At 41.1% G+C, this 17871-nt stretch overlaps 1 protein-coding gene across 1 annotated transcript in view; it reads left to right on the top strand.

Moving 5' to 3' along the window:
- The window catches only part of TMEM87B (transmembrane protein 87B), a 61617-nt gene extending 47553 nt beyond the window's left edge, over positions 1-14064 (top strand). Inside the window, exons 11-20 of the mRNA XM_088477377.1 lie at positions 21-114; positions 3403-3478; positions 4630-4734; positions 4814-4872; positions 6386-6489; positions 7158-7228; positions 7327-7397; positions 8046-8098; positions 11711-11741; positions 11828-14064. Coding sequence (XP_088333503.1) covers positions 21-114; positions 3403-3478; positions 4630-4734; positions 4814-4872; positions 6386-6489; positions 7158-7228; positions 7327-7397; positions 8046-8098; positions 11711-11741; positions 11828-11869 — 706 coding nt within the window. The 3' untranslated portion in view covers positions 11870-14064. The remainder of the gene's footprint in view (positions 1-20; positions 115-3402; positions 3479-4629; positions 4735-4813; positions 4873-6385; positions 6490-7157; positions 7229-7326; positions 7398-8045; positions 8099-11710; positions 11742-11827) is intronic.
- Positions 14065-17871: the final 3807 nt, after the last annotated feature.

Below are 17871 nucleotides of genomic sequence, written 5' to 3'. Positions count from 1 at the left end.
GTGTCTGTTTCCCTGGTCAGGCCACGCTTAGGAGCCGTCATGCATCGCGTGGTTGGAATGGGTGTTCTCTATCTGGTATTTGCCACAGTTGAAGGAGTAATGCGAGTTATTGGGGTAAGAGACATTATATTTCTATATGTAAATGGCTGATATATTGGGTGGTATTCCTCGCTCTATAATGTATGGTACAGCAGGACACATGTCCTACTTCTTTCATTGTCTTATTGGATAATACACATTTGTTTGCAATTATCCATTACTGTATCTCATATGCTTAGATTTCAAGATTTATTTAATTATTTTATAATTCATTTTTTCAAAACACCAAAATATAGAATTAAGAGTAATTCTGTAATATGTAAAGAGAAAAAGAATCCGTTCCGGATTCGAAAATGCGTCAGTGTTTTTTGTGAGATCTGATTCACCTCCAATGTGTATGAGTGTAGACCGTTCTAACCAGATTCCACTGTTGAATTATGCGGTTTCCTGAGGTCAGTGACACTGCGTCTAATGCTCCGTGGACACGGGCAGTCAGGTGAGCCGACACATCTTTAAACTGTGTCTCGGACATGTTCAGCGCCTCCTGGGTACTGACAGCCTGGGAAAGCGCACACTTCTGGAAGTCGTTCCCCTCACCTTACCTGTACTTACCTGTGAACTCAGAGGAGGATCACCTTGTGAGAATACGTCCCTGGGAGCATACAGCACTACACATACATTATGCAGCGATCATAAAGGAGGACACTTCCATGCTGCTGGTGTGCAGCTAACTCTTCGGCACAAAAAGGATACTCTATAGAGCATACGGGTTCACCTTAGGTTATTATTCTACAAATTCTCTAATAGGGCCTAATTCAGGAATGTACACAAATCCGATGGTTTACATACATCTCTGATGGTGGGGTGACTGCGCAAGCACATGTGCAGAACAAGTCCTGCGTGATCGCATGCATGGTTGACATGCGGCCGTTTGGGAACGGGCAAAGGGCGGCGCTGCCTACTTTCCCAGAAAATGGGGGGCGTGTTGGCCTCCATGTTCTAGTAGTTGGCCTCCAGTGCCTGTTCCTTCTGATGCAGATTTACTGGCCTTGGAAGTGGGCAGGAGGTGACCATTCTGAGTAAAATGGTCACAATGTTGGACCGATCATGCGTCTTCAGATGCAGGCAGGAGACGTTTCCTGCAGTCATTAGGTCATGACTTGCGCTTTTCATCTGGTTTAGTGACTTTTATGTATATGATATACAGAGAATTTGTTGACAAGTGGACATTTGAGTGTTTAATAACTATTTATTATTATTATTACCAATTATTTATATAGCGCACACATATTCCGCAGCGCTTTACAGAGAATAGTTGGCCACATCAGTCCATGCCCCAGTGTAGCTTACAATCTATGTTCCCTATTGCATGCACTCACACATACACACTAGGGTTAATTTTTGTTGGGACCCAATTAACCTACCAGTATATTTTTGGAGTGTGGGAGGAAACTGGAGCACCCGGAGGAAACCCACGCAAGCACAGAGAAAATATACAAACTCCACACAGTTAGTGCTGTGATTGGAATCGAACCCACGACCTCAGTGCTGTGAGGCGGTAATTCTAACCATCACACCCTGACATCAGTGTGTCTTTTGTAGGTATGTATTATTATACATTTCATGGAGAGCGCTCCATAGTGCAGGTAAAACACTTTTATTATTCTACAATAATGTTATGCAATGGCCAAGTCAATCCCCTGACCTGAATCCGATTGAGCATGCATTTCACTTGATGAAGACAAAACTGAAGGGAAAATGCCCCAAGAACAAGCAGGAACTGAAGACATTTGCAGTAGAGGCCTGGCAGAGCATCACCAGGGATAAAACCCAGCGTCTGGTGATGTCTATGCGTTCCAGACTTCAGGCTGTAATTGCCTGCAAAGGATTTGCAACAAAGTATTAAAAAGTGAAAGTTAGATTTAGGATTGTTTAGTTTGTCCCATTACTTTTGGCCCCTTAAAAAGTGGGAGGCACATATAGAAACCGTTGTAATTCCTACACCGTTCACCTGATTTGGATGTAATTACCCTCAAATTAAATCTGAAAGTCTGCAGGTAAAGCACATCTTGTTTGTTTCATTTCAAAGCCATTGTGGTGGTGAATAGAGGTCAAAATATGAAAATTCTGTCAATGTCCCAATATTTATGCACCTGACTGTGTGTGTATATGTATAGATAGATAGATAGATATGTGTGTGTGTGTATGTATATAATTTTTTTTTTTATTGTATTTAAATATACATTATATTTTTCATTTCTACTGACTTCTCTCCATATTACAGAGCCACACAGTTTTCTATAGCGCTGGTAAATTCTATATTTTGGTGTATCAAATAGGAGGTTGTTAGGTGTTTTCTCTCTAACCTAGCAGCTGTCTTTGTCAAACTATTGAGTTTTTATTAACTATTTTAATTTTTTTCCTACACAGAATCTAGTTGCTATCCTCTTTTCATTTCTTTTATTTGTATATATATATTTTGCTGATGCACACAATAGTTAAGCTTATACTATAGTAATTTCTGCTACATGTTTATTCAGGTGTTCAGTTCCTAAAGGTGGGTACACACCAAGTAGATATATCTGTAGATGATGGTCGTTCATATACACTGAACGACCATCATCTTCCAGGCAGCTGCTGATCCCGCTGGCCGGGGGGGGGTGGGTCTGCCCCCCTCCCCGCGCCTGCCGCTGCATATATACGAGCAAATGGCTGACCGCACGTACACACTTGCCGATGGACAGTTATGTCTGCAGATATATCTGTCCATCGGCTGTGCAGCACAGCCGACGCGATATGTCTGTGAACGACGTCGTTCAGACATAGCGCTGGTACACACTGGCCATCGGGCACCAGATATATTGGCCAATCAATTAATCGCCCAATATATCTGTCAGTGTGTACCCAGCTTAATGGTAGAGGTGAGGAAACCTCACGCTCCACATTTTGCTTTAGAGCCTGGTAATGCTGTGTTCATCCCCTGCTTAATGGTACTCACAAGTTCTTTCTATGACAGGCAGGGATTTTTGATTTATATAAGTAATTAATGGGAAGTGTGAATATAAGAAATACTCTTTTTTGTTTAGGTTATTATTGTGGTTTAACTGGCATAGAACACAATAATATCTTGTCTAGTTATTTTTGTACCTGTAACCACTGTCGCAGCGTCTTTCACCCACACAAATTTGTCTCTCATTTTCATACACTGCTACTGTTATAGATGAAGGTGCCTTTTAAAAAGTAAAGAAAAGCTCTGAGTATGTAGCAGTCTGTGGTGTGTGGTGTGCAGATGAGCTAGACAAAGTGAGCATGTCCCCTTTAATAATGTGTACTCATGTGTGTCTTACTTCTATTTTATTGCAGTCAAAGGAATCTGATCTAGTCTTACTGGCCAGCATTCCGCTGGCCCTACTGGACTCTGCCTTGTGCTGGTGGATATCCTTTACAGTCACAATGCACACTATTTAACTGTGTTTTTTTGTTACAGAGGAATGAAGTTGCATATACCGTACTGTTACATAGACATTTTATTCCTGCAGTCAGTATAGTACTTTACAAGCAAAAGTGTTAAATATGAGACAGCACTGAGGTCTAAGGTTCGATTACCACCACGGCCCTAACTGTATGGAGTTTGTATGTTCTCCATGTACTTGCGTGGGTTTCCTCCAGGTAATCCGGTTTCCTCCCACACTGCAAAATAAACTGTTAGGTTAATTGGCCCCCAACAAAAATGAACCCTAGAGTGTGTGTGTGTGTGTGTGTACTTGTGGTAGGGAATATAGAGTGTAAGCTCCCCTGGGGCAGAAACGGATGTAAATGGCCAAATACTCTCTGTAAAGCTCTGCAGAATGTTTGTGTGCTTTATAAATAACTGGTATTAAATAAATTATGCCACACTTGTCAGAACAATTACATAGACAAAATGAGAGTGTTCAGAGTAGTTACATTCCCACCTACATCAATGTAAAAATCCAGCTTTTGCTAGAGCTCCTTATGTGGCAACTAATGCTGTAGAATCTGGTAGCCATAAAGGGTTTTCCTTACCTAAACTTGGCATAGAGCTGCCATCATTTGTAGTAAAGGATAATGGCTGCGTTAGGTGATTTACAGATTTATGATTTCATTCTCACTTATTAGTGAAATTACAGATGTGTCCATACACATCTAGCCTCCTTGCGCGTTAAACAGCCCTTCTAGTCGCGCTGTGCCGTGATTTGGTAGCGCCAAGAGTCTTTTTGTGTAACTTTTTTAAATGCAAATAGGATGCACAGGCCGCTTCTGCTGATTAAAATATGCGGCATGCCTATATTCTGTGTGTGACTGCGGGTGTATCTGCATGCATAATGCTACGTTACAGTGTCACAGCCGCTGCCAATGTAACATGGCATGTCGCGTGCAGATACAGCTTCACGAAAAAACGCTCATCGATGCCGAGTTGCACAGCACTAATGCGCTGTGTGTAATGCGACTTGTAGCGCATGGAGGATAGGTGTACGTGGACACAGCTGTAATAGGGTTTTGGGAAAGCTTTGCATTTATCCTTCTTTTAAGTTGTATAATCTGTATCTTCCTTAATGTTCCTATACATATTTGTGAGTTTGGCACAAACAATGAAGACGCTAAAGTTAAGAAGGAATACGGTGAAATATTCATTGTATAGACACTTTACCAACACATTGGTTTTTGCTATATTAGGTAAGCTTTAATGGGGTTATATATTCCTCCTTGTCCGAAATCGTGATTGTGTTGTAATTTGTGTGTCTTTCCCCCCTAGCTTCTATTGTATTTATGGCATGGACAACTAAAAAGTTCAGATTGGCACAGTGTCAGTCGGTGAGTATTATTATCATCTAGTATCTCCATAGTGCACCATATACAACACAGGGCATTACACAATGCTAAACTTTCACAAGGAGTTGGGGGGTGGTGGGTAGGTGGGTGATGGTGAGATGACACTTAGTAGAAGTGAGCACAGACCATATATGAAGTGCAGACAGACCTTTACACAGTTAGGATAGGAAGCCTCATAAGTGAGGAATGAAAGGATTATGGAGCTCACCGTGAATTCATTCATGTCAGGTTTATGCTTCATTTACTTACTCACAGATTACAACTTGCTCCATTCTTTAAATTTGACATCACTGATTGTGTATGTATGTGTATGTATGTGTGTGTGTGTGATATATATATATATATATATATATCAGTGATGTGAAATTTAGAGAATGGAGCAAGTTGTAATCTGTGAGTAGGTAAATGAAGCATAAACCTGACATGAATTAATTCACGGTGAGCTCCATAATAAGGTCAGATGTATAAGAAATGGTCCCTTTACAGCTAAATGTTGTTGTTGGTCTGTAATCTGAGCTAATCTCAGTTGCACTTTTCTGAAACCTATGAAAGTCTGCTAGTCATACATGCAGATGGCACGCATCACGCACATAGGGCATGTGCATTTACACAGCCTGCCTCTTTAAATAATGGTGCAATATTTCTAAAGGAAGTTTTGGAATGTGTTCTTTATAAATGTATGTATGCACACCCATAAATTAGTACCAGTAAATATAACTGATGGGAGGTGTGGACTGCTCAGTGGTATATATACACTAGAATAACCTTTTCTCGTCAAACCACTAGTAAGCAGGTAATTAACAATCCATGCTAAAAGATTAAAGTAATGTGCTAGTTTATTATACAGAATACAAAGCTATGTAACAAGTCTGAAAGATTCAAAACAATCAGAGTAAACATAAAATTGAAAAGAGATGCCATGCTGTGGAGCTAAATAAACTAAACCTAATAAACAATGGGTCAATTCATTGTAAACAATAAATCAGCTTGCTGGAAATATTTATTTATCCTGAAAAATATACAATAAAAGGACATTGAAGAAAAACTTCCATTTAAAAACCAGGGATAAGTGAAGAAAAGCCCCCATGTTGCAACATTTCATAATGATTATTTTGATTTCATTATACTTGGAGTGCTCACCCATACAAAAGTCTAAAAAACTAATAGGCGCAAACAATGCATGATCATTACAATATAATAAATAAGTATACCAGGTACAAACATTTTATTGTGGAACATATATTGAGGCCATGGGTCTCTCTGCCTTTGGTCACTTGGTGGGGGGGGGGGCGAGATGTATCAAACCTTCTGCAGAATGTTTGCTATGGGCAAATTCTCCAATCAGCTTCTACCTATAGTTTTATAGAATGTACTTGATAAATGCTGGCTAGAAGCGGACTTGTTGGCTTTGGGGAACCTCTCCAATACATTTGTAGATTAAATAAGGCAGGATTTTCCAATTTGTCTCCATTTTGGACTCTTATACATTTCACAGGACTGGATGGAGCTCTGGGTTGATGATGCATTCTGGAGGTTTCTGTTCTCTGTTATATTACTAGTTATCATGTTTCTATGGAGACCATCTGCAAACAACCAAAGGTACACCGCAATTTCTTCTTTTTGTCCTAAGGGGTGCGCTCACTTATTTTGCAATGTAAGTTTACATGAAAGGATTAATCCTCCTAAAACAAAACAATATAAAAATGAGGTACTGCCAGTACCTGGTAATATAATACTGCTCGCGTTGTCCTGCCACCATGATCCTTGGAATGTCCGATGGGACTTTGCAGCATTTTTCTCTTACTGATGGACAATACAGGATTGTGGCGCGTGGGATGGAATGAGCACTCCTATTGTATTATTCTCCGTCATTACATGTTTTTTTTTTCTAGGTTAAGAACGGGCTGTAATTGCTTAAGATAGCTTACTACTAACAATAATTATGTAACAGACTGATATTTAAATTGTCTTGCTTAAGTTGTGTAAATACACTTTGAGATCCATACAGAGCAAGTTCCTTTCACTAAAATGCTTAGTGCATTCAAGAAAATTGACTTTTATGTCGTAAGTTTATAAAATACAATAATGTGTGGACCTAATGTTATTTCTGTCTCTCTCATTATAAAGTCATGAATTATAAGCTTACATTCAGTCTTGCATTCCTTTATTAGCATATTTGAATTCCTTATTTTCAATTAGTTATCCTTTGTTCACAGAAATTCAGGTCACTCATGGCCGATAACCATGACATTGTATGTTTTATCCAGGTATGCATTCACCCCTCTCATGGATGATTCAGATGATGAAGTGGAAGAATTCCTTGTAACAGATCATTTAGGTGATGTATAATCTATTAGTACAAATCAGTCTTTGCTTACCTTATACTGCCCCGTATGTGTAATTGTTACATTATATTTCTTGCTGTGTTCTTTGCAGCTGAAGGTATGAAACTAAGGGGAACAAAGACAGAGCCCAACGGAACAGCAAAGCCTACTGCTTCTAGCACAGTGAGTACCTACCACTTTCATAGGTGTATTTATAATGGGACGGGGGGGGGCCCGCACAGCACACCCTGCTCCCAGAGTATATTTGCCTCACTCCGGCAAGTGTGTCTCTCCTCCTCCGTGGCGCCGTCTTCCCAGTGACAGTAAAGTTTCTGGTAATGTGCTAGAGTCTTTGCTCGCTAGTGTGCTTGCGCCATCTTACCGAATGTCACTGGGAAGATGGCGCTGCTCGGATGAGAGGGCCCGCTGCAGTTAGTTAGATATATTTTAATTACAATCTGTTAGTGACTTATTTGTTATCCATATGGGTTAAGCTCCGGTATCTACATATTACGCATCACTTTACCGATTCACACCTCTCATCGCCAAAGTGGATCTTACAGTCTGCAGTCCATACCACACTGACACACAATAGGATTAATTTAATCAGAAATCGGTTAACCTACCATTATGTCTTTGGAGTATGAAAGGAAGCACCATGAGGAAACACCCATCACCAAAGGGGGAATATACAAACTCCACACAGATAGTTCCCTGGTTGGAATAAAATCTGTGTTCTTAGCACTGTAAGCAATACAACAGTGTGCTGTCCAAGCTTGTGGGGTTACAAATATTTTGTGCAATTGTCTTTTGTCTTTTCTATCTGTTTAGGATGAAGACTTAAAGTGGGTGGAAGAAAATATCCCATCTTCATTTGCAGACGTGTAATTATGATTTTGTTTTTTTACATTTTATATTTGGGTTAACAAACTTGTTTGCATCCCATTTAGATGGCTTCGAGAGCAAAGGATAATTATTTTTGTTTCACCCCTTTGAGCCATACTAAATTTCAGTTGTGAGAGGTCTCCTCTGCCCTACTGCTATTAGCAATGTTAGATCGCTATTAACAATGATCTATTGTTACGTAGGGGGCAAATAAACGCATATAATTGCATCGTTCTAGTTCTGATATGGCCAATACCTGAAATCCCCCTCCCCCACATCCCCTCTCTCATAACTCATTTATGAAGAATATTTTAATCTCCTACTCTTTAGAGCACTAACTAAAAAAATGCACTTGGCACATTAGAAGCCCTTATGTGTATGAAGTATTGAGTCATGGGTGTCTCTGGCCCAGAGCATTGGACCTCCAATGTCATTGTATATCATGTAGATCTACAGTATATAGAGTGACAGCTAGACATAAACTGAATGAGGAATTGCGGAATGAACCTATCATTCCACATCAATAGTGGAAAGTGCAGTTAAACTCGCTTGCTAAGCCAATGTTTATTAATGTGGTTATTTAACATTTGGGGACAACATTCAGTGTTTCTTTTCTCCTACAGCAAATGGAACACACTTTTTATTTAATTATTTACTAGTACTTTTCAGACTTTTTGGGTTTATTTACTAAGTGTTTCTAAAACCCGGAGCTTCCGATTGTTTTTGTGTCCGAAATGTAAAAGGGCAATGATTTTACTAGCCGCGTTTTGCTAGTAAAATTTTAAATTCCTGGCAATTGGAAGCTCAAGGTTTTGGGAAGCAACGCTTAGTAAATAAACCATTTGCAGTATTAGTGTATGTAGGCTACTCACCAGAAGCCTGTTATAACGACACACTCCACCTGTCCTTTCATTTCCCCTCCTGTATATGGGCATTACCTGAAGTTTATAGTGTCTACTCAGGAGCAGCCCTTTACTACACTATATGTAATGTGACTCTATAGAAAAAAACACTCATTTCATAATAGTGTGTCCTCCAGCAATTCCCCAAAGCTGGGTGGCACCATGAAGTGGGAATGGGGGGGGGGGGCAGACTGAACTGCATCACAGGAGGTAATCAGTAGCCCACAGTGCACACTTACCCGCCCCCCCCACACGCACACACACTGCACTGTGCAGGGTGGGCTGAGGTGGATGAAGCACCCTCCAGCGGGTGTGGACCAACTTAGTGAGCCACTACACTCACCACAGTGCCCCCGCTGCCAGGCACCAGAGCACTCTGCAAGCCATGCCAGGCGGAGTGCCCATCAAAAAGGCCCTGGGAAGAACACTGTAATAATAAAATTGTAAAATGCACCATAACACTACTGCTTTAATTGGCAGTATGTTTGAATATTACATTTTATGTATTGTATAGTACATAATTGGTATTCATTTTTTTTTAACTCCTAAATGTAGAGCCAAGTTTGGAAATGTCATGACTTGCTGCTATTGTGTCTGTAGCATGAGCCTTGAGCAGTTGAAGCTTCCTTCTTTACTGTACTTTAAACATGAGATGGAGGAAGACATAATTCTGACATTAAATTTAGTTTTCTCAGGCACAGGTCTCTGTTACTCCAAAACTCCTTCCCCTTTGTTGCCAAGGACAAAACTCTTCTACAAGAAGTGAGGCCTATTTGCCTATTTGTCCATCATTCATGCACAACTCTTACATGGGACATTTTTGCCATTCCTATACAGTTTAACACACACAGGTTGGCAGGTGTTTATCCAGTCCTCTTTTATCAGACCAGATTGGTTTTCTTATATTGCATGTGATACAGCCTGCTCCTGGATCACGCACATGTTGTACATGCACACGTCCAAGTACCACCAGGGCAACTGAAATATAAACACCCCCACCCATCCCTCTGTTTTCTGGCAGAAAACCCTTTCTTAAATTCTCCCCCTTCTCACCCATTGTACCTACAGATGGGTCCACATACATCTAGCCTCCTGGCGCGTTAAACAGCCCTTCTAGTCGCGCAATGCCGTGGCGTGACTCGGTAGCGCCGAGGATGTTTTCGTGCATTTTTTACCTTCAAATGTGTCTTATTCGCACAACAATGCGAATAGATAGTACAAGCAGCTTCTGCTTATTAAAATGATATGCAGCATTTCTTTGTTCTGTGTGCGACTGCGGGTGTGTCTGCATACGAAACGCTGTGTTAGTGTTACAGCCGCTGACTTAGTAACGTAGCATTTCGCATGCAGATACACCCGCACTCGCTCACAAAACATAGGCATGCTGCATATCATTTTCATATGTTCTCTGAGCGAGCGCGGGTGTATCTGCATGCGAAATGCTACGTTATAATGTCAGCGGCTGTAACACTGTAACGTAGCGTTTCGTATGCAGAAACCCCGCAGTCGCACACAGAACATAGGCATGCTGCATATAATTTTAATCAGCAGAAGCTTATTGTGCTATCTATTCACATCGCTGTGCGAATAAGATGCATTTGAAGGTAAAAGACGCTGAGCTGTACTTTTACACTAAGCTCCCGCGTTGTGTGGCATGACTTGCAGCACACGAAGGATAGATCTATGTGGGCACATCTGTACCAATATCTAAAGCTAGGTACACACTGTCCATTTTTTATTTTTTTTTGATCAGGCCAGCAAATGGCCTGATATATGTGCTACACATTATACGTTTTTTTTATTAGAAGTTACCAATTTTCTGCCACCCTGATCTTGCATATGTCCGCCCACAAGTAGGATAATGTAGGGAAATGTGGGCAAATTATTGAGAATGAGCACACGCTGCTTGATATCGGGAGATTGAGGCCAAGATTTTCTGTCTTGGCCGACTGATCGGATAATTGAAGGACTGCGTTTGTGTATGTTTGTTAAACGTTTTATCACTGAAACGCTCATGCCTACACACTATTCATTAAATTAGGCTGATTACCCAATTATTGCCAAATTAGCCCAATAATTGTATAGTGTGTACCTAGCTTTAGTCCCTCAAAGTCTGTGTCCCATCCATGCTGCATATGGCAATTAGATGGTTGCAGTCTCCTTTATAATTTGTTAAAAAATTAATTAGACTACAGCAGAAGTTCCCAAACTCCGCCATTACTGTCCACGTTTTAAGGATATCCAAGCTTGACCACTGGTGACTTAATTAGTACCTCAGTTAATTTGATTTAACCATCTGGACTCAAGCATGGATAGCCTTAAAACCTGGATTGTAATGGCGGAGTTTGGGTATTTCTAGACTACAGCAAGAAAGCTTGATGGATGGCTCAACAGTAAATACACAGGATAAAACACACTAAGGCAATAATTGGAAAGTATGCCTTTATAATTATATGCTGAGACATTACGGCTCACTCGCAGATACAATATGAGCATGCTTAAGACCTTTTGACTTTTTATATACTTTTTTTTTTCTGGTGTTTTTGGCCATCTTTTGGTGCTTTGGACAAATAGGAGAAAATCTTATTAACTGACATCTCTCCATGTGGTGAATAGGTTCTGCGCCTACTGTTTGAACAATTGTTCCGTATCAACAAATATCAGTTGGCCTTTACTACATTCATTATATATATTTTCATTTTTTTTCAGTGCACTACCAGTATTATTGGATTCTGATGAGGTGAGTGGGGCAGGTACACGTGTGAGAGATCTCATGTTTTGTTAAATTTTTTTTTTTTTTACTTTTTCTTATTTCTTTGCATTCAGGAGATTATGATGACTAAATATGAAATGTCTAAAACAGAGTGATGACTCCACAGATTGTTTCTAATCCATGAACTGTGAACTGCTTCACCACGAGGCCGGCGTTGGTATAGACTGCTTCAGTCTTGAGTTGCATAAAGAATAAACTAATGTTTGATGTGTTAATACTGTTCAATCATAAAAGACATTTTTCGTTCTTACAGCTGACTAAGAGCCCTATTCTACGAGGGGAATACTTTACAGAAAGCTGGCATTATGACTCCACCTCACATGTGAATTTTAACTTTAGTTGGTTTTGATTTTTTATTTTTTTTGTTTGTTTTCGCTATTTAAGAGAATATAATGACATTATACACAATTTTCTACGCTTAATATGAGCAATCTTAGGCTGTCCAGTTTTCAGCCAATCAAGACATTCTGCAACAGTTGGTTGGCTAACGGTTGCCCATTTCCAGCCATCACCTTGACAGGAAACGCTTGTTTTATTTCCATGGATATTGCTGTATTTCATATATGTATAATGTCGGATTTAAAAGCACATGCTATGATATGCAGTCACAGGTAGTGGACTCCACATAATCAAGATGCAACAATATTTATGGTGTCCTTCCATTCTGCAATGGTTATGCAATTTGACTAATCCTTTTTTATTTGCATATATCTTATTCGGTTATTCAGTCATAGTATTTGCCTTAAAAAGAAGCACATTCTGGGCACACGGCAAAGGTTTTGCCACTGAGGACTGTGGACGTACCTTTCTTTAATATGCATACATTTTGGTGATGCACATGGTGTGTTAATAATTCTGCACAGAGGTCTATGTATATATTTTGCAAGAAAACAAATGAGCCCATGTTAAAAACTAGATACTTTTTATTTTTTGTTTCATTTTTTTTTTTTTTAAAGTTTAGAGAATAAAAGTCACCACTTGTAAAAAAAATAATAAAAAAAAAAAAAAATGCACACATTCCTCGATGCTCTGCTTGCAATGATAACATGCATTATAATTGGTTGTTTTAACTATTTGAAAAGTAAAAACAGATGTGTTTATGATTCTTCCCCTCTCTCCTCTCTCATCCCCAAATTGAAGATGTGTATGCAGCTAAATGGACATTGGGATATTGTGAATATTATTATGGAATTATTATTTTTGTTGAGGTTCACTTTTTTCAGTATATGCCCATTAAATATGTTACGAGAAATAATACGATTTGCAAGGAAAAATGGCACTTACATAGTTACTATTTTTTTCTATGTGCCATTTATGTTTCAGGTAGCGTATACCTAAATTCATAATTGTTCCAGACAACTTCCATACAGTAATGACAGGTAGGGTGAGAACTGTTCCTCTGCTGCAGCAAAACATCCTCCCAATTTCTGTAGAACAGAAATAATGACAGCTTTGTTTACTAGCAATTTCCTATGTACTTAGCAGTTGTGTACATTTTGTGGCTTCAGGGCGGTGGGTAATCATTAATGAGTGGATATCTGTGATGCAATACTCAGCTGGTGATTCTCGTTCCAATAAATGGTATTGAAATATACCATATAAACGGTGTTAAAAGTACCTAAAATTATGTATTCTCCGTTGACACAATGAATTCCATAATTTCTGGCTCTTAAGTGAAAGTAAAGAGACTCCTTAGTTAATGCTGTCTTTTGGTTTTATTTAGTATTTTTAAATGTTATGGGCAACATAAATATAGTAAATGCATGCTGGCAGGCTGGCTCCTGTGTTGAGAGTATGTGACGTACAATTGAGGTGGTGAAGGTCTCTTAGACATAAACAGCCATTGTTCTGCTCTGAGCTACTAGAGACAATTATTCTTACGTTTTACTTTAGTCATAATCTTATACCAAAACTGTCTTCTGTGCACATTTTTCCTTGCCTGTTTAATTTATAATAATTTTTATTAATAGCGCAAATATGTTTGAAGAAATGATTAATTCATTGTAGAATTGATTTAATAAGCCTCTATTACACACTAAAGATATCATCCGTTCTATACTTTTTCCTGCACTATGTCCATGGAAGTAACCAAATTGTTTTATGTTGTGAAATATTGTTTATTTAAAACCAATTTAAAATTCTTTGTATACAGTTATTTTTGTTTTTCTTTTAATTGGTGTGAGTGAAGGGTATGTTAATTGTGAAGGAATTTCTTTACTTGAAACATAGGTCTGTGTTCCTGTGCCTTACAAATTATTCTGAGTTTGAATAAAACTATGTTTCTAAGGTTTGCCGTTGTTGTTGATTTTGTGGTTTAAGCATGCATTTAACCGCAAGATTTACTTTTTTTCTTAAACCGTATGCAATACGTTGATTTTGCTGTAAACCTATATATTTGTTTCTTGATCCGCACATGTAAAATTTATATTATTATTTTTCAGGACAGAGGAGGTGTTATTATGGCAGCACATTATAATAGATTTTTATATAGGCTTAAATGATATTAAATAGGAAAAAGATAAACTTTCCTCTTCGTTCCTCCATGGCAGCCATAACCTTGGGAAGTGATCCCACCTCTTAGGTTTAGATTCAAAGGTTAACCCTTGAAAATATAGCACATAAGTAATTGAAAGTGAATTATTTTTTTAATACATTAAAATAGACACTAAAAAATACACATAGACAATAGTCCCCCCCCCCCCCACACACACACACACACTTTTGCACCTGAATATTATTTGTTTATTGTTTAGACAGGAAGTCTAAGGGACCTCCCACCTGTTATGTATATATCCCAGCTCCTCCTCTTTACCCTTATCTTTTTTTCTTGTCTCCTAGAAAGACTAGTGTAGGGAAGTTTGTTGTTTTTTGATCCGTAGGACTTACTCAATATTGAGAGCTAGTAATGCGCCTCCTGGAGCCGCAGTCTGTGGCAGGGGTCGCACCCTGGGGATATCACTTACAGAGTGTTTAAAGGCTGTGGGTGCGCGGCAGGCACAGCATGCTGGAATCGGGATCGTCACTAGTGGCTAGTCAGGCCTACCTGTGAGCTCCTGAAGCACGGTCAGCGGAGAACTGGAGCCAGTAGCAGTACCCATACCAAGCCGGTGGCAGTGAGCAGGTACAGTACATAGCCATACACCGGAGGGGACCTGGGACGCAGCCAGACCAGAGTGCCTTGTGGGGCAGTCTGCACATGCGCCCGACCTATCAAAGGAACTTATAATGGCGCCGGTCACTGGGAAAAAGGAGCTGCTTTTTGACTCTCCATTTGTACTAATAGTATGGCATTTCTTGATACTACTTTCTATAGATACAGCCAAGATGGAATAAGCAGCCGGGCCCCCCCCCCCCAACAGCCGGTCAGCTCCCAGAGGAGGTAATGCCCATATTAGGGGTGCTTAAATATGTACTATGTTAGGTTAGTAAGGATAACAAATCTAAAATAAATCTACTATGTGCCTTCAGCAACAGTGAGCCTTAAGTAAAAACATTTAAGAAGAAACACTTATGCAGCTTGTGATAAAACTGTGTTTGGATTCAAGAATGTGTCCTGTGCTGATTACGTGCAGGAGCCTGTACCCGTTTTCTAGCCAGCTGGTGAAAGTTATTGAGGGGATGAAGAAATCGCTCTCTTGGTGGTGCATTCAGCACACCTAGACTACTTGTGCTTGCTTACCTGGGCTAATTGCTAATTTACTAACTGGGACTTGTTTATTGAGGAATCTGTGACAAATGGGTTCATAGATGTAGACCTCATTACTCTATTATGGTCCTAGGTTACATTAACTGTTGTGTGGATAGTGTAACGGTCAGGAGAAGTTTTAAGGCATTTCCCAAAGAAAAACTCTGGCTAAATGGTGAAGTTCACTCTGCTTTGGGTATGGAATAGGGCCTTTAGGCCTGGTAATAAGGATGATTATCGAGCTGCTAGGGCCGATTTAAGGAGAGGAATTAGGCGGGCTAAAATGGAGGAGAAATGTAGTCAAAGTATTGATTCCAGGCGTATTTGGCAATATATGCAAAATCTTACAGATTATAAGGTAAAACCAGCTGAAGATAGGAAGGCGAACAGTTCCTTGGTAGAGGATTTGAACATGTTAGATAACAATTTGAATGCTTTGATACTGGAGCAGAGGGTAGACGAGGTTCCATTGGTGTTGGACGTTAGGCAGTGGCTAGTTCTGTGGACCCTGGAAAGGCTGCCGATCCGGATGGCTTTCAGGGGAAAGTCCTTAGGCAATGCAGCAACCAGTTAGCTGGGATTTTTATGATAATATTTAAGGTCAGTAGATTGTTCCAGTGGAGCAAGGAGAACTGCTTACTTTTCAACACATCCAAAACTAAGGAGAGTGTTATTGATTTCAGGAAGCGGAATACTGCTCCCAAAGTACCAGTCTGTTTGGATGGGTTGTCCATTCAGCAGGTGGTATCTTTTTAAATTTTTGGAGGTCTTTATTTCTAATACTTTAACTGGGTCTCTGAACTCCTTTTTTTTTTTTTTTGTTTTTTTTGTTAAAAGGGCGCAACAACGTATCTTTCTAAGACTATTTAAAATCTGCTTATGTAAGCAAAGAGACCCTGCTAAACTTTTACCGCAGCATTGTGGAGAGTGTCCTGACCTATGGGATTGCCGTATGGTTTGGAAACTGCACTGTTGCAGAACGTAAGGCTTTCGATCGCACAGTTAGGACGGCTGGTAGAATAATTGGTGTTGTGTTAACATGTTCTCAGGAGATCTAAAATAAGAGGGTCCTGAAGAGATCAAAATCTATCTTGGAAGATCCCGGCCACCCAAGCCATGTGATACCTACCTATCTTGAACCCACCTGCATCTACATCCGCCCCAATCCGGGCACCTGAACGGCAGCAGCGGCGCTTAACCGGACGCTGGTCCCCACTCATACCAGCCTCTGCCAAACGACAGCGCTGCACGTACTCATCACACCACCGCACGCAGCACAGTTTTCACCTGCACTGCATCCACGGACGTGAGCCACTGAAACAGTGCACGTCCCCCACTGCGGCATCATACTGGACTTTGAAAAGAACTGATCCCACACCAACGGACCAGGGCACCTACCGGTAGGTCAGCGCCCATTCTCACCAGTGCGGGACGCCGCAAAGTGGGAGCACCCCTGATCACCTCAAACAGGGCATCCCAGTTCAGAAGTCTGTCGACCATAGGTCCAGCAAGGTAGCATGCAGTAGTCAGGACCGCATGTCAAGGAGCCCCCTGAAAGGGTTGACCCTACTCCCCACACTGTGGATACGCCCTGTCACCCCAAATCACCAACAACTGGGCAGTGTGTTCTGCCACGAACCATCTAAGAGACATTTATCCTCCAGGAGCACTGTGCCTCCTACTGAGCAACTACCACCCCCTATGTGCACACACAGATACAAATAAACATATTTGTTTCTACTTCAGGGTCCATAGGGTATCCACAGGATACCTTGGGGTATAGGTGTGACGTCAGTCGCAGGGCACCAAAGAGTTAAGCTTTCAGCCTCCCAGGATGCACTAGGTCCCCCTCCTATACCCCGCCCCCGAGCCAAGGCACCTCAGTTTAGTTTGGTGCCCGGCCGGAGTCGGGTGCACCTGTTGGAGTGGGGGCTAGAAGAGCCCCTGAAGCTTATTCTTCATGCAGCTGTGGCTGCACAACTGGATGAACAGCATGGACAGTCAGTCCTGACGTCCATGCTGTCTTCCCTACACCCCGCCGGTACCAGAACGCCGGTACTGATCCGGGGATGCTGGTGGGCGTCTGGGGTCACAGCTAGCGGTGACCCCAGATGCTCCGGACCATGGCCGGATTCAAGGGGGACAGAGGTAAGCAGCGGGGTCCCGCGGTGGGTCCCCGCTGATCACATGGTCCTAAGTCCCCAGGCAGGGGGCTCCCTGGGGACTGGCTGCAGCGTGGAGCCAGGCGACCAACCTGCGCTTCCACTACCCCCTGGGACAGCGGACCGCAGCAGAGCGGTAGCGCTGCGGCGTCCCAGGGGTTAAATGCATGCCAGGGGAGCGCGCCTTCCCTGTCTCACAGCCGGCGCCTCCCCCGCTGCACACAGCCCTCTCTGCAGGCTGCCGACTGGT

This window comes from Taudactylus pleione, unplaced genomic scaffold (assembly GCF_031769625.1).
Source record: "Taudactylus pleione unplaced genomic scaffold, aTauple2 ptg000201l, whole genome shotgun sequence".
NCBI classification, from domain to species: domain Eukaryota; kingdom Metazoa; phylum Chordata; class Amphibia; order Anura; family Myobatrachidae; genus Taudactylus; species Taudactylus pleione.
The sequence above is the reverse complement of the archived record's forward strand: the minus strand, read 5'-3'. Positions and strand labels throughout refer to the sequence as shown.